The 19,553-nt window shown below is 44.0% G+C and overlaps 1 protein-coding gene across 1 annotated transcript; it reads left to right on the forward strand.

The window, feature by feature from the left end:
• Nucleotides 1-590: 590 nt before the first annotated feature.
• On the forward strand, nt 591-3,355 carry LOC123120312 (uncharacterized). The gene is made up of 3 exons (XM_044540283.1): nt 591-719; nt 863-2,144; nt 2,232-3,355. Exons 1-3 carry the CDS (start codon nt 591-593, stop codon nt 3,284-3,286), a joined length of 2,466 nt encoding a protein of 821 aa, XP_044396218.1. The 3' UTR covers nt 3,287-3,355.
• Nucleotides 3,356-19,553: the final 16,198 nt, after the last annotated feature.

Here is a 19,553-nt window from a genome sequence, read left to right on the forward strand (position 1 = left end):
CAAATTTGAGGTCTATTGCTGACATAGCTTATCGTTTGTCTGCTTTAGATAAAGAGGAATTGATCTAGCAGCAGACAACAACCAACTTCTTGCTGGCTAAGGACTCTAGTCTGGAGAAAACTCCATATACAACATTGCTTCGCACTGAGATCTTTGTAAGTATGTGATATCCTTTCTTGTTTTTTATCACTTGTTGATCATAATTATCCAGGTGTTTATCGAGTAATGCAATGTTTTCTGTGGTGCAAAGTCATGTTGGTTGGGTTCCTAAAGCCTTAATCACCATGGTTTAGTATGAGTGTACAATTCACACATGCATGAGTACTTCCAGAGTCCACAAGTAGAACTATTTTAATGCTTTGAATGAGAAGATATCATAATCAATAAAAAACAATAATAATACCAAGTTAATGTATTCCCATTATATATACATATATTATATATGATGATGATATTATAATAAGCCATCATTTATTTGTTTATATTTATTAGCTTTGGGAATGGAAGTTGAAGGCAAGATCTATCTTGCAGGATAATTGGCCATTACATATTCTTATGTACACTTGAAAGGCAACTGGTTATCATAACACATGGAGAACAAGCCAAGCGAGCATCTCAATAACATATTCACAATAACACCCACAAATGGATCTGGATATCTTGACAATGATACGATAAAGCAGACCATAATTGCACAAGAAGCTACATTCCGGGAACAGGTAGGTTGTGATTTTAATATGCTTTGAGTAGTCTATGGAGGAAAAAAACATTGCTTAGATATGTAAACAATGTGTGTTTTTCTTATACTTATCCATGGATGTAGTTGTTTCTCATTTCTTATAAAGTTTTGATATCTTTATAGGTCATAGAACTTCATCGCGTGTACAACGTTCAAAAGAACCTAATGGAATTAGAATGCCAAAGAGGTGAATTAAGTAAGCATTCTCAAGAGAAAATGTATTCATCACCATATGGGCGTATAAGAACAGTCAGGCAAGTTGAGCCTCCTGCTGGACATGATATGAAGAAACCATCCAAAAAATTCATGAAGGGAAAAGATTTAGTGTGTAGTTCAAACGGAGTTTCTATGAGGCATAGCAGTAGTAGGCCCACACAAGAAAAACTGGCCTTTCAGGTTTCAGATGATGCACATGCCAATAATACTGATGATGATGTGGTGATACTATCGGAGAAGCCTGCAAATAGTTCAGTAAGAAATAAAAGTTCATCTCCTGGTACAAATGTGAAGGACCTTCAGGTTCCAGCTGATGCACATGACGATGACAATGATGATGATGATGTGGTGATACTATTAGAGAAGCCTACAGATAGGTGGCCAATAACTAATGGTTCAATTCTTGGTACAAATGCGAAGGACCTTCAGGTTCAAGCTGATGCACATGCAAATGATAGTGATGATGATGTAGTAATATTGTCAGAGAAGCATGCAAAAAGTTTGCCAAGAAAGCATGGTTCAATTCTTGGTACAAATTTGAAGAACATTCTGGTTCCAATCAGTGCACATGTTTATGATTGTGATGATGATGTGGTGATACTATTAGAGAAGTCTGCAAACAATTTGCCAAGAAATAATGGTTCAATTCTTGGTATAAATGTGAAGCTTAACAGTGAGGGCTCCTCACGCGTGAATAAGGAGTGGACCAATAGTTTACAACCATCAGATGTATCAACAACGAATGTTTTGAACAAAGAAGTTGTAGGGCCATCTAGTAATATGGAAACAACAAACTTCCCAAGTGTGGGAAGTTCAAGTTCTCAGAACCAGGTCTATTCATTCGCAGGAGTGACCCTGAACCTCCCAGATGTGAAGCTTGAAATTGAGCCATCCTCGCATGTGAAAAAGAACCATGTTAGTGGTTTACAACAATCACATGTCTCAACATTGAATGCTTTCAATACAAAAGTGGTAGGGTCATCTAGTACTATGAAAATAGAAGACTTCCCAAGTGTGGGTGCCTCCAGTTCCCAAAACCAGTGTTATTCATCGCTAGGATTGGACCTGAACCTCCCAAGCTTAGAAGATACCTTGAATGGAAAGCATGTGGGTGCAGCCATTGATTCAAACTTCTTGGTTGCAAATGAGGAAACACAACATAACAATTCATACATCCACAAAAAATATGGTAAGATTTTCTTAATTTATTTTGCAACTGTAATAGCTTTATGTAAGCATCAATGCATAGTAAGTGTAACATTTTTTCCTTTTATAGATCGAAGCAATGTCATGGAATGCTTCACACATGAGAAAAAAAGTGTTGATTCCTCAACCACAAATGATATGTCCAGTTGTAGCATCCGCAATCCAAAAACATTTGTAGCATCCAGCTCCAATGCTACATCCAAATCTCTACGGAAAAGCAACACTAAAGATTACAAGAATGGTTGCCTTCCAACATTACAAGAATATTGCCGCCTTCCAACACCAAAGACTACACAACCTGGAGGGGGTCAATATCAAAAGCAATCCCGGTTCTATAATTGTGTAGAGGACATGAATCTGAGCAATGGTCCTCGAGATGCAACTGCCACTCCGGGAGAAGCAAGAGAGGATACCCCAATGGAAATCTCGTGGGTCAAAAAGAAGTTGCTAAACATGAGGAAGGGAATCTCCATGAAAAAGTCACAAGTGCCATCAAATTATGCAACTGGGCATTCCCATATTTTGCCTAGTTCCATGGCTTACTCAGAAGGTAGTTCAAAAATTCTTGGTTACCCTATTAATACAACCACTGAGAAAGATCCTCAACTCTCATGCATTATGCACAAGGGCACAGACGACATGTCCTCGAGTAAGGGTGTAGCTAACATGGAAATGCAATTCCATAAAAAGGATGACACCAATGCCAGGAATCCCATTGACCTGAATGTTGCACTACCATTCATGGATGAAATGGAGATAGATGCCCACGCGCCAGAAAGCAACACTATTCCTCAAGAACCAGATGATTCTTCTAATGAAGATCATGTTGTGACTGCTGCGAAGAATCTTATGGCCATGCATAAGGTTGAGTTCCAAGCAGGATTACCTGGAGGTAATAACAATGATGATGACTCTGAAGCTATTGAACAACATCTGTTTAAAACCAAACACCACATTAGCAGCTCAACTCTATTATCCAAAGAGAATAAGAGGAGCAAAGACCATGGTGTTGCTTCAGCTTCAACCTCGAATGTCCAATTCAAGCGCATCAACACCTCCAGAAGGACGTTATGCCAGGTACCCAGGATTCTAGATGATGCCTACCATAGGTCAAAGAGAAATTAAGATTTCTTCACTCATGAGAACTTCATAAAAGTAGTTTTTCGGTGATGAATTTACTGAGAATTAAGGAACTAGTAGCTTACAATAATTAGGAACATCGTGTATGGTTCGAAACTCTAATATGGTCTCTACAAACCTACATTGGATCAAAACATCTTGTCATGTTTACTTCAAATCGAACTCTTGTTTGAGATTTATTTTGTCAAAGAATGTTGTAAGATCACTTTTGATTGATTTGATAATTTCATTTAGAACTCATGAGCATGCTGATGTTCTTTGATGTCTTGAATTGTTTGAGAACAAAGGTCAGCAAATGCTATTTTAACTCACTGATGATGTCAAATTGTCATTTTAGTACTTTTCATGGTAAACATGCCATAGGTAAGGTCTACTGGAGGTGGTTCATTTTGAAGACACTATTTGATTCATGGGATAGCTAATTTTAGAATGGCTGGCGAGAAAGGGTGTGGAGGGATACGAGCAACCATATTCACAAATTATTCCCTAAGATTTTGTTTACGCTAGTCTGCCAAAAATTGAAGTACGAAGCCAACCACCTGAGCACATGCACCACGATAGGCTCACCCCTGGATCAAGTAGAAAACTCCAATCGTATTTTAACACACTAATGATGCCAAGTTTCCATTCTTAGTACTTTCCATCTTCATCATAGAGATACGGTTTGATACACGGACCCCCATTAGAAAAGTTTGTAGTAACCGAGACAGATCTATGGTCTAGATTAAAAACTTACATCTCACTTCAAAGGGAAAGTTATAGACGATTTACATGTTAAAAAAGTTGCATCCCCAAGCAACAAGCGCTGCTATGTAGACGATGTTTTGCTGAGAATTTGTGAACCGGCAACTTAGATCCAAGCAACTGTAGCCCGACGCAATGTCACAGAAATTCGCGTGTGGTGGTCCTTGTCCGGTTGCTGGGCGTGCTGGGAGTAAATGCCACGACCTACTAGCATGCGTCACTAGACAACCTACTGATGGTCTTGATCGATAGCCAATTCACACTCATCTAGCCATCCACCGTGAAGTGTAGTTTTTCGGCGTCGTGCTCAAGGTGGTGTTCTTATTCAAATTTAACTCTAGATTTTTCTTATATTAACTGAGACAGGAGAATTTCAATCAATTAGGAAAATAGAGAGATCATTGGTTCAAGAAAGTATTAACTTGACACCTGAATTCATGTGTAATAATCTGCTCTAGAATCTGGATGTTGTTAAAAGCAGCGCGGGGTTCTGCCTGTTTCAGAGCTTCTTGTTCTTGGCTGGAGGACTCCTGAGCCTCCTCAAGGTATTCACGGGGCCAAAGCGGCCGAGCATTGGCGCGCATGTGTGAATCCACAAGGAGAGGGTGGGTAAGGTGTGGTGGTGAGCGGGTAGGGAATGTGTCGTGCAGGGATGCGTGGGTGGCGTGTGGTGGGATGGGGTAGCAAGCCGGAAACGGGTGCAGGCCACCCGGCCGGTGGGAACCAGCAAGTACGACGTGACATCAAACTAGTAAATCACGCATGAAGGTGTGATTTTTTCTAGGAGAAGATTGTAAGCCCTGATAATTGCCTAACAAATCAAATGATTAACTGGATGGATGGAAATACCCTTTACAAGTTTTAAGGGGGAAGGGGTATGGAAGCACATCTCTTCATGGTAAACATGTCGTAGGCAAGGTCTACTCTAGGTCGTTCGTCTCGATGGCACGTTTGGGACATGGGATAGCCAATTTGGAATAGTTAGTGAGAAGGGTTGTGGCGGGGATATTGACAACCAGATTCCCATTGTATTCTCCAAGTTTTCGTTTTCACTTGTCCGCTGTAAATTCATATACGAAACCAACCACTCTTGCACGTACCCCAAGACCCTCACAATGTTTTACACCCGTCCCTCACTTGCTCACCCCATGGTGTAACACCCGAGAATCTTGCTACAGTAATCTTCCACTAATATGCCATGTCAGCAAGTTTAGCTAAGCCAAATTGCCACCTGATAAAAAAATCAAAGCCTTTTTCAATTTGAAAATAAAGTAAAATAACCTTTCTTCAACCAGTAAAACTAAAATGTTTGTAATATTGAACAAATTTCTAAAGATATTATAAAAACAAAACCAACATTAACTGAGACTCCAAAAATGCCCCTAGCTATTTTTGAATGACCCAACAACACCCTTCCATCACTTTTAAATTCAAACCAAAAATCAAATGAATTCAAATGAGGTTCAAACCTTTTGTGGCAGTGCCATTTAATGCAATTTGAAATATGTGGCAAGTTAATTTTTTTTACAAAAACCAATTGGTGGCTCTACTTAATGCAAAACAGTGTAGAAAAACTAAACAGAAAAAGAAAAGATAAAGAGGTAGAACCTACTGTGCACTTGGGCTTAATTCTACAGTATAAGGCCCAGCCTACCATCACCCTTGTCTTCTCCCCCGCTACAGTGGGGGTGCAGGAGGCAGCCGTGGCGGGCATCCATGGTGCCCCCGCCCACGTGCGGCCATCCCCCCGGCTCCCCTGCTGGATAAGGGTGATTCCCCCTGCCCCTCTCATCCTCCCCCGAAGCTCTAGCACCCCAGATCCCCTCTCCCTCGCTCGATTTCTTCTCCCCGAGCTCGTCCGCCCGCTACACCCACCGTGTCGTCGCCGTTGCCGTGACCTCGTCCACTCTCTCGCCTCGTCTTCATGTCGGGAAGCACCACCGTCACCTGCTTCGCCTCCCTCGTCGCTGGATCGGAGACGGGAAGCCTCTACGCGGACGCCCGCGTTCGTTCCCCTCCGTCGGTGTCCGCCTCGGCCACCACTCCGACCTGCTGCTCCGTCGCATCCCCGGCCCCCCTCGACCTCGTTGTTGACTCCCCGGTGAGCCCCTTATCCTCTCCCCTGCCTTATATGTTCGCTCGCGCCCCCTGCGCCATTTTTCCCCCGTGGCCGAGCTCCCTGGAGCTCGCGCTCACGACCCCGCGCCCGAGCTCCGGCCCCGTGCTCCGCCACGCCCTGGTCGCGCCCGTAGCTCGCTTTGCCCGCCCCTGGACACGCCCTCTCGCACCAGCCCTGTCCCGCGCCGCGCCCACCCTCCCTGGCCTCCCCCCGGCCGCCGCTTCCGCGCTTTTCCACCCGCAGTCGCTGCCGCCTCACGCGCGCTCGCCTTGGTCTCGCCTCCTCCCGCACCCGTCACCGTCACCTGCCGCTGAGCTCGCCGCGTCCGTGCAGCCGCTCGAGCTCCTGCTACCGCGCCCTGGCTGCGCCCCGCCCGTGCCGTCGCGCCTTTCCCTTGCGTACTGCCTCCCTTGCCGACGCGCGCTATTGCTCGCCGCCGCCTGATGTGCTGCCGCTCGCGGCCACCGCCCGCTGCCGCTGCCGTGCCGACGGCCGGCCCTCCCGCTCGTCCGGCCGGCCACGCTGTGGCCGCCGGTGCGCCCTGGGAGCCCGTGTGCAAGCCCAGCCGCACCGAGGACGGATGGGCCACTGCCAGTGGGGCCGCCCACATACAAAAAAGAATAGGAAAAATAAATGTAAAAAATATATATTAGGCACTTATAGGTGGGCCCCATGAACGCTAGCAGTTGACCAGTCAACCTTTGACTGGGTCAACTCTGCCACTGGACCCCACTGTCGGTCACACAGCCTTTCTGCTGGGTGCATTCCTGGGTACCCATAGCAAATTTTCTGTTTATTTCCAAATATAAATAAATTCAGGAAATACTTAAACCTTTAAAAATTCATATAAAATAAACGTAACTCGGATGAAAATAATTTATATATGAAAATCGACCATAAAAATATGGCGAATCCGAATTTGCACTCCGTTCATCTGTCACGTGCCCCTAGCATAGCGAACATGGAACCGTCCCCTCTCTTTCATATGTTCGAAAAATGCCAAACACCGGGAAAACCCCTCCGGATGTTTTTCCTCTTCGTTTGTAATGTGTAGTACCACATTAGAACACCCCTAGCACTGCTTACGGTCATGTCATGCTTTATGTTGCTTTGTATGCCTATTATTTATTGTTTGTTCCCCCTCCTTCCTCTCCGGTAGACCCCAAGACCATTGATGCTTCGGTGTTCGACTACGGCTACGCTTCTGAAGATTCCTTTAGTCTGTAGAGAAACCAGACAAGCAACCCCCCCTTGATCATTCCGATATCGCCCATTCCATTCTCTCTCATGCTTGCATTAGATTTTGCTACTGTCCTTGATTGCTCCTATGCTGATGCATAGCCTGCTTTTGTAACCTGCTCTTGTATCTTACCTGCTTATCCTAAACTACTTAGTATAGGTAGGTTAGTAATCCATCAGTGGCCCCTCACCTTGTCCGTCTTGCCCCCGCTGGATTACCAGGTGACTCCATCAACGTGATCAACTTCCAGAGCCCGACATATCACATCACACCCCCTTAGTTGTACGACTCTGCAGAGTTACTATCGAGGGCCGAGGGTGATAACTCGTATGGCACTTCTGATGTTAGCTCCGTAGTGTAGCTAATCGGTCGTGGTCTTCGAGGGTGATTCCTCCTTCACCACCCCCGATAATGACTCTGTCATGCAACCCCTCAAGTGTGAACCATCGAGGCTGATTCCTCCTTAGTTCACCTTGACGATTACATCAGGTGGATTCCATTGAGGGTGATTCCTCGGATTCCCTTTGGTGTTTTGGACACAAGGTTACTTTGACTTTACCATAGAACCATGTTGAAGTTAGGTCGGCCCTGAGGGGTACCCGCGAGTTGATGCGCAGTCGGGTTGACCTAGAGGGTACCCGTGAGATCTCTACGTGGCACGGCTGGGCATTCCGGGCCCTTGCCGTAAGTCCATGAGTCAGGGCGACGGGGTCACATGATCGTGAGTCTCTACTCGTTATCGCGTGCTCCCAAGACACTAAAGGATTTGGGTATTTGATCTGAGTTTATCGTTTGCCATATACGCACTAACCGCCACGTGGGACGAGATATGGGCAACCGGCGTCGTAGTATCAGCCGAAGCTTTCCAGACGTGAGCGACTGAGCGGCGCGCGCCCGGGTGGTCCGTGTAAAGCACCTGTCTTTGTAATGGAGGTTGCCAGGACTGATCCCGGCCGCCCTGACAACGTGTGGGAGTGCAATGGGCGATGGGCCCAACACCCCTGCGCACTTAGGATTTAGACCAGTGTGCTGGCCTCTCTGTTGAGCCTAGGTAGGGTTGTGATGTGTTGATCTTTCGAGGCTGGGCATGATCCAGGAAAGTGTGTCCGGCCAGAGTGATCGAGCGTGTTGGGTAATGTGGTGCATCCCCGCAGGGAAGTTTATCTATTCGAATAGTCGTGTCCACAGTAACAGGACGACTTGGAGTTGTGTCCCGACCTATACAGCTATAACTGGATACTAAGATCTGAAATGGATATAATGGCTCTGGGGTTTCTTTCTCGCGGGGAGTCGAGAAAGGATCTCTGGGTGTTAGTGTTGTATCATACTTGTTAAATATAATATGCTACTCTTACCTCTTCTGATGCTGCAAGATGCATGAAGATGCTAATCTTCGATAGGCTAGGATTTCCCTCCTTTTCTGGCATTCTGCAGTTCAGTCCACAGATACAGCCCATTCCTTTTGATACTGATGCATACTTAGTTTAGATCTGATGTAAGTCTTGCGGGTACTTTGGATGAGTACTCACGATTGCTTTGCTGCCTCTTTTTTTCCTCATACCCGATTGCTGCGATCAGATGACGGATCCCAGGAGCCAGATGCCACCGCCGACGGCTACTACTGCCCCGAGGGTGCCTACTACTACGTGGAGACGCCGACAACCAAGAGTAGTTAGGAGGCTCCCAGGCAGGAGGCCTTTCCTTTTCGATCGTTGTTACTTTTGTGCTAGCCTTCTTAAGGCAAACTTGTTTAACTTATGTCTGTACTCAGATATTGTTACTTCCGCTGCTCGTTTGTATTTGAGGTTATGTATTCGAGCCCTCGAGGCCCCCTAGCTTGTTTTATAAAGCTTGTATTATTTTAATTTGTGTCTAGAGTTGTGTTGTGATATCTTCCGTGAGTCCCTGATCTTGACCGTACACATTTACATGTATGATTAGTGTACGATTGAATCGGGGGCGTCACACATGGTCAAATAGAAAACCCCAACCCTTGATCTCCCTCGTTCCATGTTCGTTCTCTTCTCTCCCATGGGTGGAAGCGGCCGCCGTTCGAAGGAGCAAGGCGTCCTATTTTTTCCAATACTAGAAATTTCCTGTGACACTTTAGCAATTTTAACACTCTCTGTCCCGTGTCTGCATGTGCGTAGAAGAAATCTATAAGCATTTGCAGGAAAATTATTTCAAACGAGAAAAAAAATCCTAGAACATTCCCTAACAAAATGTATCCTAAAACGCTCTGTTTGGGTCTTCCTGATATCCCTACTGGGCCGGGGCTCAGGGGATGGGCGTTAATAGCCACACCGTTTGGACTGAGTCATATAAGTGAGTGGGTTTGGCCCAAAATCTGGCCGCCCCAATTTTCAGACCGGTACAGCCATATTTTTGGGACTCACCCTATTTCGGAATTTTCTGAATTTTGAACCTTGGTAAACCACTTCAATCAACTAAATTAACTGCCAAAGTAAAAAGCTCCAAAATAAAGAATGAAGATACCACCTACGAAGTTTGCCAAAGAGAGGAGGAGAGAACGTGGCAAAGCTTGTGAATGCCACATGCATCTGTTAAAGATCACGTAGCGGTACCTACAAGCATGCGTTCCCTTTGTTCCTTTCCTTGTGCTACACATAACTGCTGCGTTCATGGGGAACGCACACACATACGGCTTATAGGATTCACTGAGGGTTTTAAGCTGATGGCACGGTACTTTGTCGCCGGGCCCGCTGCCAGAAGGGTGGGGGACACAAAGTCTTCCTAATCAAGCTGTCCTGTACTCTCACCAAGTGAAAAGCTAGGCTGGTTTGCTGCACAACAAAGAAAAGGGGAGATTAAGCATCAAAACAGTGAAAAATCTTTTGCTCCGGCAAGATTTTGATGTCGCCCAAGATAGAGCTAGTGATAAAACATAAACATAAAACAGTGAGCTATTACTGCATCTGCATTATGTTCTAGTTAATCGCTTATGTTGACTATGGCATGCTATTGATTTTAGTTTTCTGCTAGCTAGTTCCAAAGTTAAGTCGGCCAGGTAAAGTATGGTGCCTTTTGCGGGGAAATACCCTTTGGTTCTTGGGTGTATGTAAGAAAAAAATAAAAAATCAAAAAGGTTTACGAGTTTTTGTTGAATAAACTTGACTTTTTTTTTGCACTAGCATATAAATTTTTACGAATAAAAAATCAGCGTTTACTCAAAAGTAAAATTTATTTGCTATTATATGTCACTACTCATATTATTTTGGCCATTTATTTTTTTTTAAGAAGTCAATGGTTTTTTTTTCTTTTTGTGACTTTTTTCAAGTACAATGAGAGGTCAAGTATATTTCAAATATATTATCAGAATTTTTGAAGTTTTTATATAATTACTATTTTTTCATATAGAGTGTATATGCATCCATAGACTAAACATTTCTGACATTTTTTACGAGATCAATAGTAGTTTATTCCAACAAGATAGTTACAACCCAATGGCAAGAGTTCCTCAATACATGGGGGTCCTTTACCGAGCCACATAGTTATAGCTCGCTCAGAGCGACTATACCTTGCCAGACAATCTGCAACGCTATTCCGAAATCTATGTAATTTATAGGGATAAACACTCTATCGATCACGAGGGACTTAATCTCGGCTACTAAATGACCATAAACTGAACGATCTAAACTAGAACTGGAAAGACAGGAAATAGCAGATAATGAATCAGATTGAACCATGACCGGTAGCTCCGTGTGCTAACGAGCAAGCGCCATACCAATCATCAATGCATGAATCTCAGTCTTTATTGCGTCACTGCAGTTGAATAAATAGCGATACACTGAGAAGATGACAGATCCGTCATGTCTTCGAAGAATCATTCCCACCACCACCGTACAATTTTCCTCCAAGAACGCTCTATCAACGGACAGAGCAGCCATATCACGTGGCGGTGCAGGCCACGGATGAACCTGCGGCGTAGTAGCTGCCTCTAGTCTTTCCCATGTTTCTCCGTCTTTTGCGGGCCATCTGAATGTTTTTTTAGTTACCATCTGAGTGTTCAGTGATAGCAGTACATACACCAATGGTTTCTGGCGACACGCCATTAGGTAGCTCAATTAGCTGCAGCTAAACCAAAACGACAGCATTACCAAATACAAGCATATCAAATGTAGCATGGCATAAAGCAGGAAGGAAAGACCATCTTATGATATGATCCCGTGCATCTCGATCCCCATCCATTTGTACCTGCATGCATGGTCATGCCTATGAGCGACTACTTTAGGGAAATTCTTTTCTTAAGTCATAGATAACCGGCCCCCTTGTCGGCCACCGCCCACTTGTATTTCAGATCAACTTTAACCATCTATGTAATTAACAAATAGTAAGTATATGCTACAAAGGGAATACTATTGGATTTGTGTTCGAAAGATGTTTTCCATGGTATGATTTTTTATCCCATAGTTCATAGTTTATTAGCTAAATTTACGGTCAAAATTTGATCCAAAATACTAGCTGGCCCAATAAACCTTGATGGAGCACGTGAGAACTGATATGCAACAAAACATTACCCTGATTGCTAGGAGAAAAATCCAATGCACATAACACAGACCACAAAAGCAAACAAACAATCACATCTTAATACCTCAAAAGACTGAACCACTTCCTACAATGAGTGGACTTTTTTGCTATGCTAGTTTAATTTTTTTTCTTTCTCTCACAAATGCAGGTGTACTTTGTGTCTTGGGTGCAAAATATAAGTCCTAAATCTTTCATGGCTCGTCATGCGGTCCTATGTAGTGCACCTATTTATGCCAGTGGCGTAATTACTTAGTGCCTTTTCTAGGCATAGGATAGGATAGGGAGCAACATGGTACTAATTAGTGGCAGTCAACAGCAAATAAATCTCTTTCTACAGGAAGAATGAATTGGTTGCCTAGTGAAAGCGAACCAGCCATGAATGCGCAGTCCATTCGCAACGTATTGATCACAATTCATACTCCTATGTGTAGTATGAGCTGCCTCTAATTTGTTTTTAGTAACATCCGTATGTTGGAGTAAGTACATAATCTAGCCTAACGATTCGAGTTCAATTCGTAGAATTGACAGGTGATGCACAGATGGTTTTCTCCCATCTATTGAGGATCAAGTTTGGTGTGTGGTGAAACCGCTCACGAAGAAATATCTTGATACTCATTTAAATAATTCTGAGGACCGTGTTTATCTTGCTACTCGTACTAAAATGTCCGTATGCATCCCTAGTCGGTGCAGAGGCTGAGAAGTGACCATCTCTCCCACTTTAAATTGGCCGCCGCGTCCAGGACATGTCGCAACGTCCTCCTCTCGCGTCGGCCCCCTCGCGGGTGACACGGGAGGTCGCAGCTGTCGCCGCCTAGTCCTCCCCCAGCGCTCACCTCCCCCTCCGCCGCTGCCGGTGGTCGGCGCCAGGCAAAGCCCGCGCGTGCGATGGCGGTGGCGGAGGGCCTCTCCTCCCACCGCGGATCCGCGGACAGCGCGGGCGCCCAGATGCGCGGGGTATGGCCCTCCCGATGGCGCGGCGATTCCCGGCGGCGGCGGGCTTGCGGCGGTGCACAGGAGCCCAGATCCATAGGGTGTGGGTCCTCCGGCAGCGTGGTGGCACCCGGTGGCAGCGGGCTCGGGCGGCAGCGGGCTTGGGCGACGACGTGGGCCGCGTGGCGACGGATCTCGTCGATCTGGTCATAGTGGAGGAATCAGGACCTAGGGTGGTGGCCCCGGTAGGTATGGCAACGGCGCCCTTGACTGGCGGCGATTGCGGGTTGTGGATGGACGGCGTCTTGACCGCGTGGGGGTGAGTTGCTGGTGGATCTCCTCCCCGCTGCACTTGGTGGCTTGCAATCCCGGTCGCCAGCCTCGGTGTGTTCGCGGGGGCTGGTAGATGTGACATTAGGCCGGATGAAAACTCTGAATGACTCGCTCATCCCGAAAATGGCGATGAACAATGTCCCCATTCTCCTCCTTGTAGGCATCGTCGAGGTCCCTGCCCTCCACCGTGACCCCATGCCCGGGTGAAGACCCAAAATCTCCTCGGATTGGGCGGCGGCGGCACTGCATGTGTCATGCCCTTCTTGGAGGCGCCGCCTGGGGCGTTCGGGTGCTCAGTTAGAGAAACCGCGGGCGGTGGCGATGGGACCAGTGGCAGTGATAATCCACAAGTATAGGGGATCGCAACAGTTTTCGAGGGTAGAGTATTCAACCCAAATTTATTGATTCGACACAAGGGGAGCCAAAGAATATTCTCAAGTATTAGCAGTTGAGTTGTCAATTCAACCACACCTGGATAACTTAATATCTGCAGCAAAGTATTTAGTAGCAAAGTAATACAGAAGTAATGGTAACGATAGCAAAAGTAATATTTTTGGGTTTTGTAGTGATTGTAACAGTAGCAACGGAAAAGTAAATAAGCGGAGAACAATATGTGAAAAGCTCGTAGGCATTGGATCGGTGATGGAGAATTATGCCGGATGCGGTTCATCATGTAACAATCATAACATAGGGTGACACAGAACTAGCTCCAATTCATCAATGTAATGTAGGCATGTATTCCGAATATAGTCATACGTGCTTATGGAAAAGAACTTGCATGACATCTTTTGTCCTACCCTCCCGTGGCAGCGGGGTCCTAATGGAAACTAAGGGATATTAAGGCCTCCTTTTAATAGAGTACCGGACCAAAGCATTAACACATAGTGAATACATGAACTCATCAAACTACGGTCATCACCGGGAGTGGTCCCGATTATTGTCACTTCGGGGTTGCCGGATCATAACACATAGTAGGTGACTATAGACTTGCAAGATAGGATCAAGAACTCACATATATTCATGAAAACATAATAGGTTCAGATCTGAAATCATGGCACTCGGGCCCTAGTGACAAGCATTAAGCATAGCAAAGTCATAGCAACATCAATCTCAGAACATAGTGGATACTAGGGATCAAACCCTAACAAAACTAACTCGATTACATGATAGATCTCATCCAACCCATCACCGTCCAGCAAGCCTACGATGGAATTACTCACGCACGGTGGTGAGCATCATGAAATTGGCGATGGAGGATGGTTGATGATGACGACGGCGGCGGATTCCCCTCTTCGGAGCCCCGAATGGACTCCAGATCAGCCCTCCCGAGAGGTTTTAGGGCTTGGCGGCGGCTCCGTATCGTAAAACGCGATGAATCCTTCTCTCTGATTTTTTTCTCCCCGAAAGTGAATATATGGAGTTGGAGTTGAGCTCGGTGGAGCGTCAGGGGGCCCACGAGTTAGGGGGCGCGCCCCCACCCTCGTGGATAGGGTGTGGGCCCCCTGACGTGGATTTTTCTTCCAGTATTTTTAATATTTTCCAAAAAGATGTTCCGTGGAGTTTCAGGTCATTCCGAGAACTTATGTTTCTGCACATAAATAACACCATGGAAAGTCTGCTAAAAACAGCGCCAGTCCGGGTTAGTTCCATTCAAATCATGCAAGTTAGAGTCCAAAACAAGGGCAAAAATGTTTGGAAAAGTAGATACGACGGAGACGTATCAACTCCCCCAAACTTAAACCTTTGCTTGTCCTCGAGCAATTCAGTTGATAAACTGAAAGTGATAAAGAAAAACTTTTACAAACTCTGTTTGCTCTTGTTGTTATAAATATGTAAAGCCAGCATTCAAGTTTTCAGCAAAGATTATGACTAACCACATTCACAATAACTCTTAGGTCTCATGTTTACTCATATGAATGGCATAATCAACTAGCGAGCCATAATAATAAATCTCGGATGACAACACTTTCTCAAAACAATCATGATGTGATATAATAAGATGGTATCTCGCTAGCCCTTTCTGAGACCGCAAAACATAAATGCAGAGCACCTTTTAAGATCAAGGACTGACTAGACATTGTAATTCATGGTAAAAGAGATCCAGTCATAGTCATACCCAATATAAATTAATAGTAATGGATGCAAATGACAACAGTGCTCTCCAGCTGGTGCTTTTTAATAAGAGGGTGATGACTCAACATGAAAGTAAATAGATAGGCCCTTCGCAGAGGGAAGAAGGGATTTGTAGAGGTGCCAGAGCTCGGTTTTAAAGCAGAGATAAATAATATTTTGAGCGGCATACTTTCATTGTCAACATAACAACCAAGAGATGGCGATATCTTCCATGCTACACACACTATAGGCAGTTCCCAAACAGAATGGTAAAGTTTATACTCCCCCTCCACCAACAAGCATCAATCCATGGCTTGCTCGAAACAACGAGTGCCTCCAACTAGCAACAGTCCCAGGGGGAGTTTTGTTTGCAATTATTTCGATTTAGTTTGCATAAAGCATGGGACTGGGCATCCCGGTGACCAACCATTTTCTCGTGAATGAGGAGCGGAGTCCACTCCTCTTGAGAATAACCCGCCTAGCATGGAAGATACGGACAACCCTAGTTGATACATGAGCTATTCGAGCATACAAAACAGAATTTCATTTGAAGGTTTAGAGTTTGGCACATACAAATTTACTTGGAACGGCAGGTAGATACCGCATATAGGAAGGTATAGTGGACTCATATGGAATAACTTTGGGGTTTAAGGAATTGGATGCACAAGCAGTATTCCCGCTTAGTACAAGTGAAGGCTAGCAAAAGACTGGGAAGCGACCAACTAGAGAGTGACAACAGTCATGAACATGCATTAAAATTAATAAACATTGAGTACAAGCATGAGTAGGATATAATCCACCATGAACATAAATATCGTGAAGGCTATGTTGATTTGTTTCAACTACATGTGTGAACATGTGCCAAGTCGAGTCACTTAAATCATTCAAAGGAGGATACCACCCCACTATACCACATCACAACCATTTTAATAGCATGTTGGCACGCAAGGTAAACCATTATAACTCATAGATAATCAAGCATGGCACGAGCAACTATGATCTCTAATTGTCATTGCAAACATGTTTATTCATAATAGGCTGAATCAGGAATGATGAACTAATCATATTTACGAAAACAAGAGAGGTCGAGTTCATACCAGCTTTTCTCATCTCAGTCAGTCCATCACATATCGCCATAATTGCCTTTCACTTGCACGACCGAACGATGTGAAAATAATAAGAGTGCACGTGCATTGGACTAAGCTGGAATCTGTGAGCATTCAATAAACAAGAGAAGACAAGGCAATATGGGCTCTTGGTTAAATCAACAATAATGCATATAAGAGCCACTTCAATAATTTAATTATGGTCTTCTCCTATCGACCCCCAAAGAACAGAAAAGAAATAAAACTATTTACACGGGAAAGCTCCCAACAAGCAAAAGAAGAACGGGAAATCTTTTTGGGTTTTCTTTTTAATTATTACTACTACAGCAAGAAAAGTAAACTAACTAAAAGTTACAACTATTTTTTTTTGGTTTTTCTGAAGGTTTATCAAACACACAAGAAGAAAGCAAGAAAAATAAAATAAACTAGCATGGATATTACAGTGAAAGAGTATGAACACCGACATGTAGCAATGAGTGTGTGAACATGAATGTAATGTCGGTGGGAAATACGTACTCCCCCAAGCTTAGGCTTTTGTCCTAAGTTGGTTTATTGCCACGGATGGCCTGGCGGATATCCATAGTTGTAGCTGGAGTCGTACTGAGATGAAGAAGACTATGATTTCCACTGGTTGGAAATCATCTCCGGATCCCACTGGTAGTTAGACTGTCTTGGAGGCTCAAATTGTGGTTCCGGCTCCGTGGCTGGTGTAGGGTTCCGGTAGGCGTAGATGGCCGCCAACGGAACGAGATACATCCCTGTAGATAAATTAAACAAGGAGGGAACAGGCAAGGTAATAGTCTCAGGGTGATGTTTATCAAAGAACAATTTGTATTTAAGAGCCCCTTCCCCATTCTTAACAATAAAGTCATGTGGTACCATACTCTTATAGTCTAAATAAGCATTGGGCAGCAATTTTTCTTCTTTTTCATAGTGCCTAATAGGTATGTTATAGTGTGCAGCGAGGCATGAAGCATAAATACCTCCAAAGATGGGGCCCTTTGTACGGTTCAGACTTAACCGTTTGGCAATAATACCGCCCATACTAACAGTGTTATCGCAGAATAAACCATGGAACAAAATGATAATATCAGGAACACTAAGGTTTCCACAGTTTCCGCGACCAATTAAGCAACGACTAGCAAATATGGCAAAGAAGCGTAAAACAGGAAAATGTATGCTAGTGATTCTTGCATCGGAAACTTTCCTAGTTTCCCCTACAGTAATAGTGTCAATAAACCCATCCACATCTTTACGATGTGGTTCATCTAAACTACCCTCAAAAGGTATTTTGCAAACCTTGCAAAATTCGTCTAGTGGCATCTTCTTAACAACATCATATAAATGAAACTCTACTTAAGGAGGTGTTTCCTTAGGATAATAGTAGAAGTTTTGCACAAAAGTATTGGTGAGTAAGAGATACTGTTTGCGTTGATCGCGGAGGAAGTCGGTGAGGCCTGCATTCTCAGCCAATTCATAAAAATCATTGTAAATCCCGGCTTCTCTCAAGAAATCATCGGAAGGCCATTCACACGGCCGAACCTCCACGGTGCGGGGCAGATTATATTTGGGCCTCTGTGCTTCTTCATTTTGCTTTTCCTTCGAGCTTCGGCTCGATGAACCCCTCAAAAATCTCTTCATTATTTTCTGAAAATTTCTGAAATTTTTAGCAACTTCAAACAAAAGTGAACCAAGCTCAACAAAATTGATAGCAACTTCTCCTACAAGTGCCTAGAGCCTATATCATGCATTAGAACTACTTAGAACCATATAAATTTGACATGCAAGCTCAAGAACATGGTCACCTATGCAGCACAAATTTGCAATGAATAAAGCACTAGAACAAAAACTAATTGGACCAATGGAGGAGTCACATACCAAGGAACAATCCCCCAAGCAGTTTTGTGAGAGGTGCTTTGAGCAAGGAGATCGAAAATCACAGCAAAATGAGCTAGAACTCGTGCTTGAGCTGGATGGTGATTTTTTGGGAGGAAGGAGTGTGTGGGTGCAGGAATAAGTGGAGGGGAGCCACCGTGGGCCCACGAGGCAGGGGGCGCGCCCTGGACCCTCGTGGCCAGGTGCTTGCTCCCCCTGCTGTGTTCTCGGTGCCAGATATTCTCAAATATTCCAGAAAAAATCATATTTCATTTTCAGGGCATTTGGAGAACTTTTATTTTCGGGGTATTTTTATATTGCACGGATAATTCAGAAAACATACAGGAAAATACTATTTTTACTTTATTTCAACTAAGTAACAGAAAGTAGAGAGAGGGTACAGAAGGTTGTGCCTTCTAGTTTCATCCATCTCATGCTCATCAAAAGGAATCCACTAACAAGGTTGATCAAGTCTTGTTAACAAACTCATTCCGAATAACATGGAACCAGAGAAATTTCGAATGACACTATGTTACCTCAACAGGGATATGCACATCCCCAATAATAAGAATATCATATTTCTTCTTGATAGTAGGAAGAGGAAATTCAAAACCTCCAAAAATAATCGATGGAATTTTTCTAATAGAATTGATACTGTGGATTTGAGGTTGTTTCCTCGGAAAGTGTACCGTATGCTCATTACCATTAACATGAAAAGTGACATTGCCTTTGTTGCAATCAATAACAGCCCCTGCAGTATTCAAAAAAGGTCTTCCAAGAATAATAGACATACTATCGTCCTCGGGAATATCAAGAATAACAAAGTCCGTTAAAATAGTAACGTTTGCAACCACAACAGGCACATCCTCACAAATACTGACAGGTATAGTAGTTGATTTATCAGCCATTTGCAAAGATATTCAGTAGGTGTCAACTTATTCAAGTCAAGTCTACGATATAAAGAGAGAGGCATAACACTAACACCGGCTCCAAGATCACATAAAGCAGTTTTAACATAGTTTGTTTTAATGGAGCATGGTATAGTAGGTACTCCTGGATCTCCAAGTTTCTTTGGTATTCGACCCTTAAAAGTATAATTAGCAAGCATGGTGGAAATTTCAGCTTCCGTATCTTTCTTTTATTAGTGACAATTTCTTTCATATACTTAGCATAAGGATTCATTTTGAGCATATCAGTCAAACGCATACGCAAGAAGATAGGTCTAATCATTTCAGTAAAGCGCTC

This window comes from Triticum aestivum, chromosome 5D, assembly GCF_018294505.1.
Source record: "Triticum aestivum cultivar Chinese Spring chromosome 5D, IWGSC CS RefSeq v2.1, whole genome shotgun sequence".
In the NCBI taxonomy this organism is placed as follows: Eukaryota; Viridiplantae; Streptophyta; class Magnoliopsida; order Poales; family Poaceae; genus Triticum; species Triticum aestivum.

Bases quoted from the DNA above. Each gene is read 5' to 3' on its own strand.
- LOC123120312 (XM_044540283.1), top strand. From the start codon at position 591: ATGGAGAACAAGCCAAGCGAGCATCTCAATAACATATTCACAATAACA. The intron at 720-862 runs GTAGGTTGTGAT...ATATCTTTATAG, and splicing joins AAGCTACATTCCGGGAACAG to GTCATAGAACTTCATCGCGT. The intron at 2,145-2,231 runs GTAAGATTTTCT...TTCCTTTTATAG, and splicing joins ATACATCCACAAAAAATATG to ATCGAAGCAATGTCATGGAA.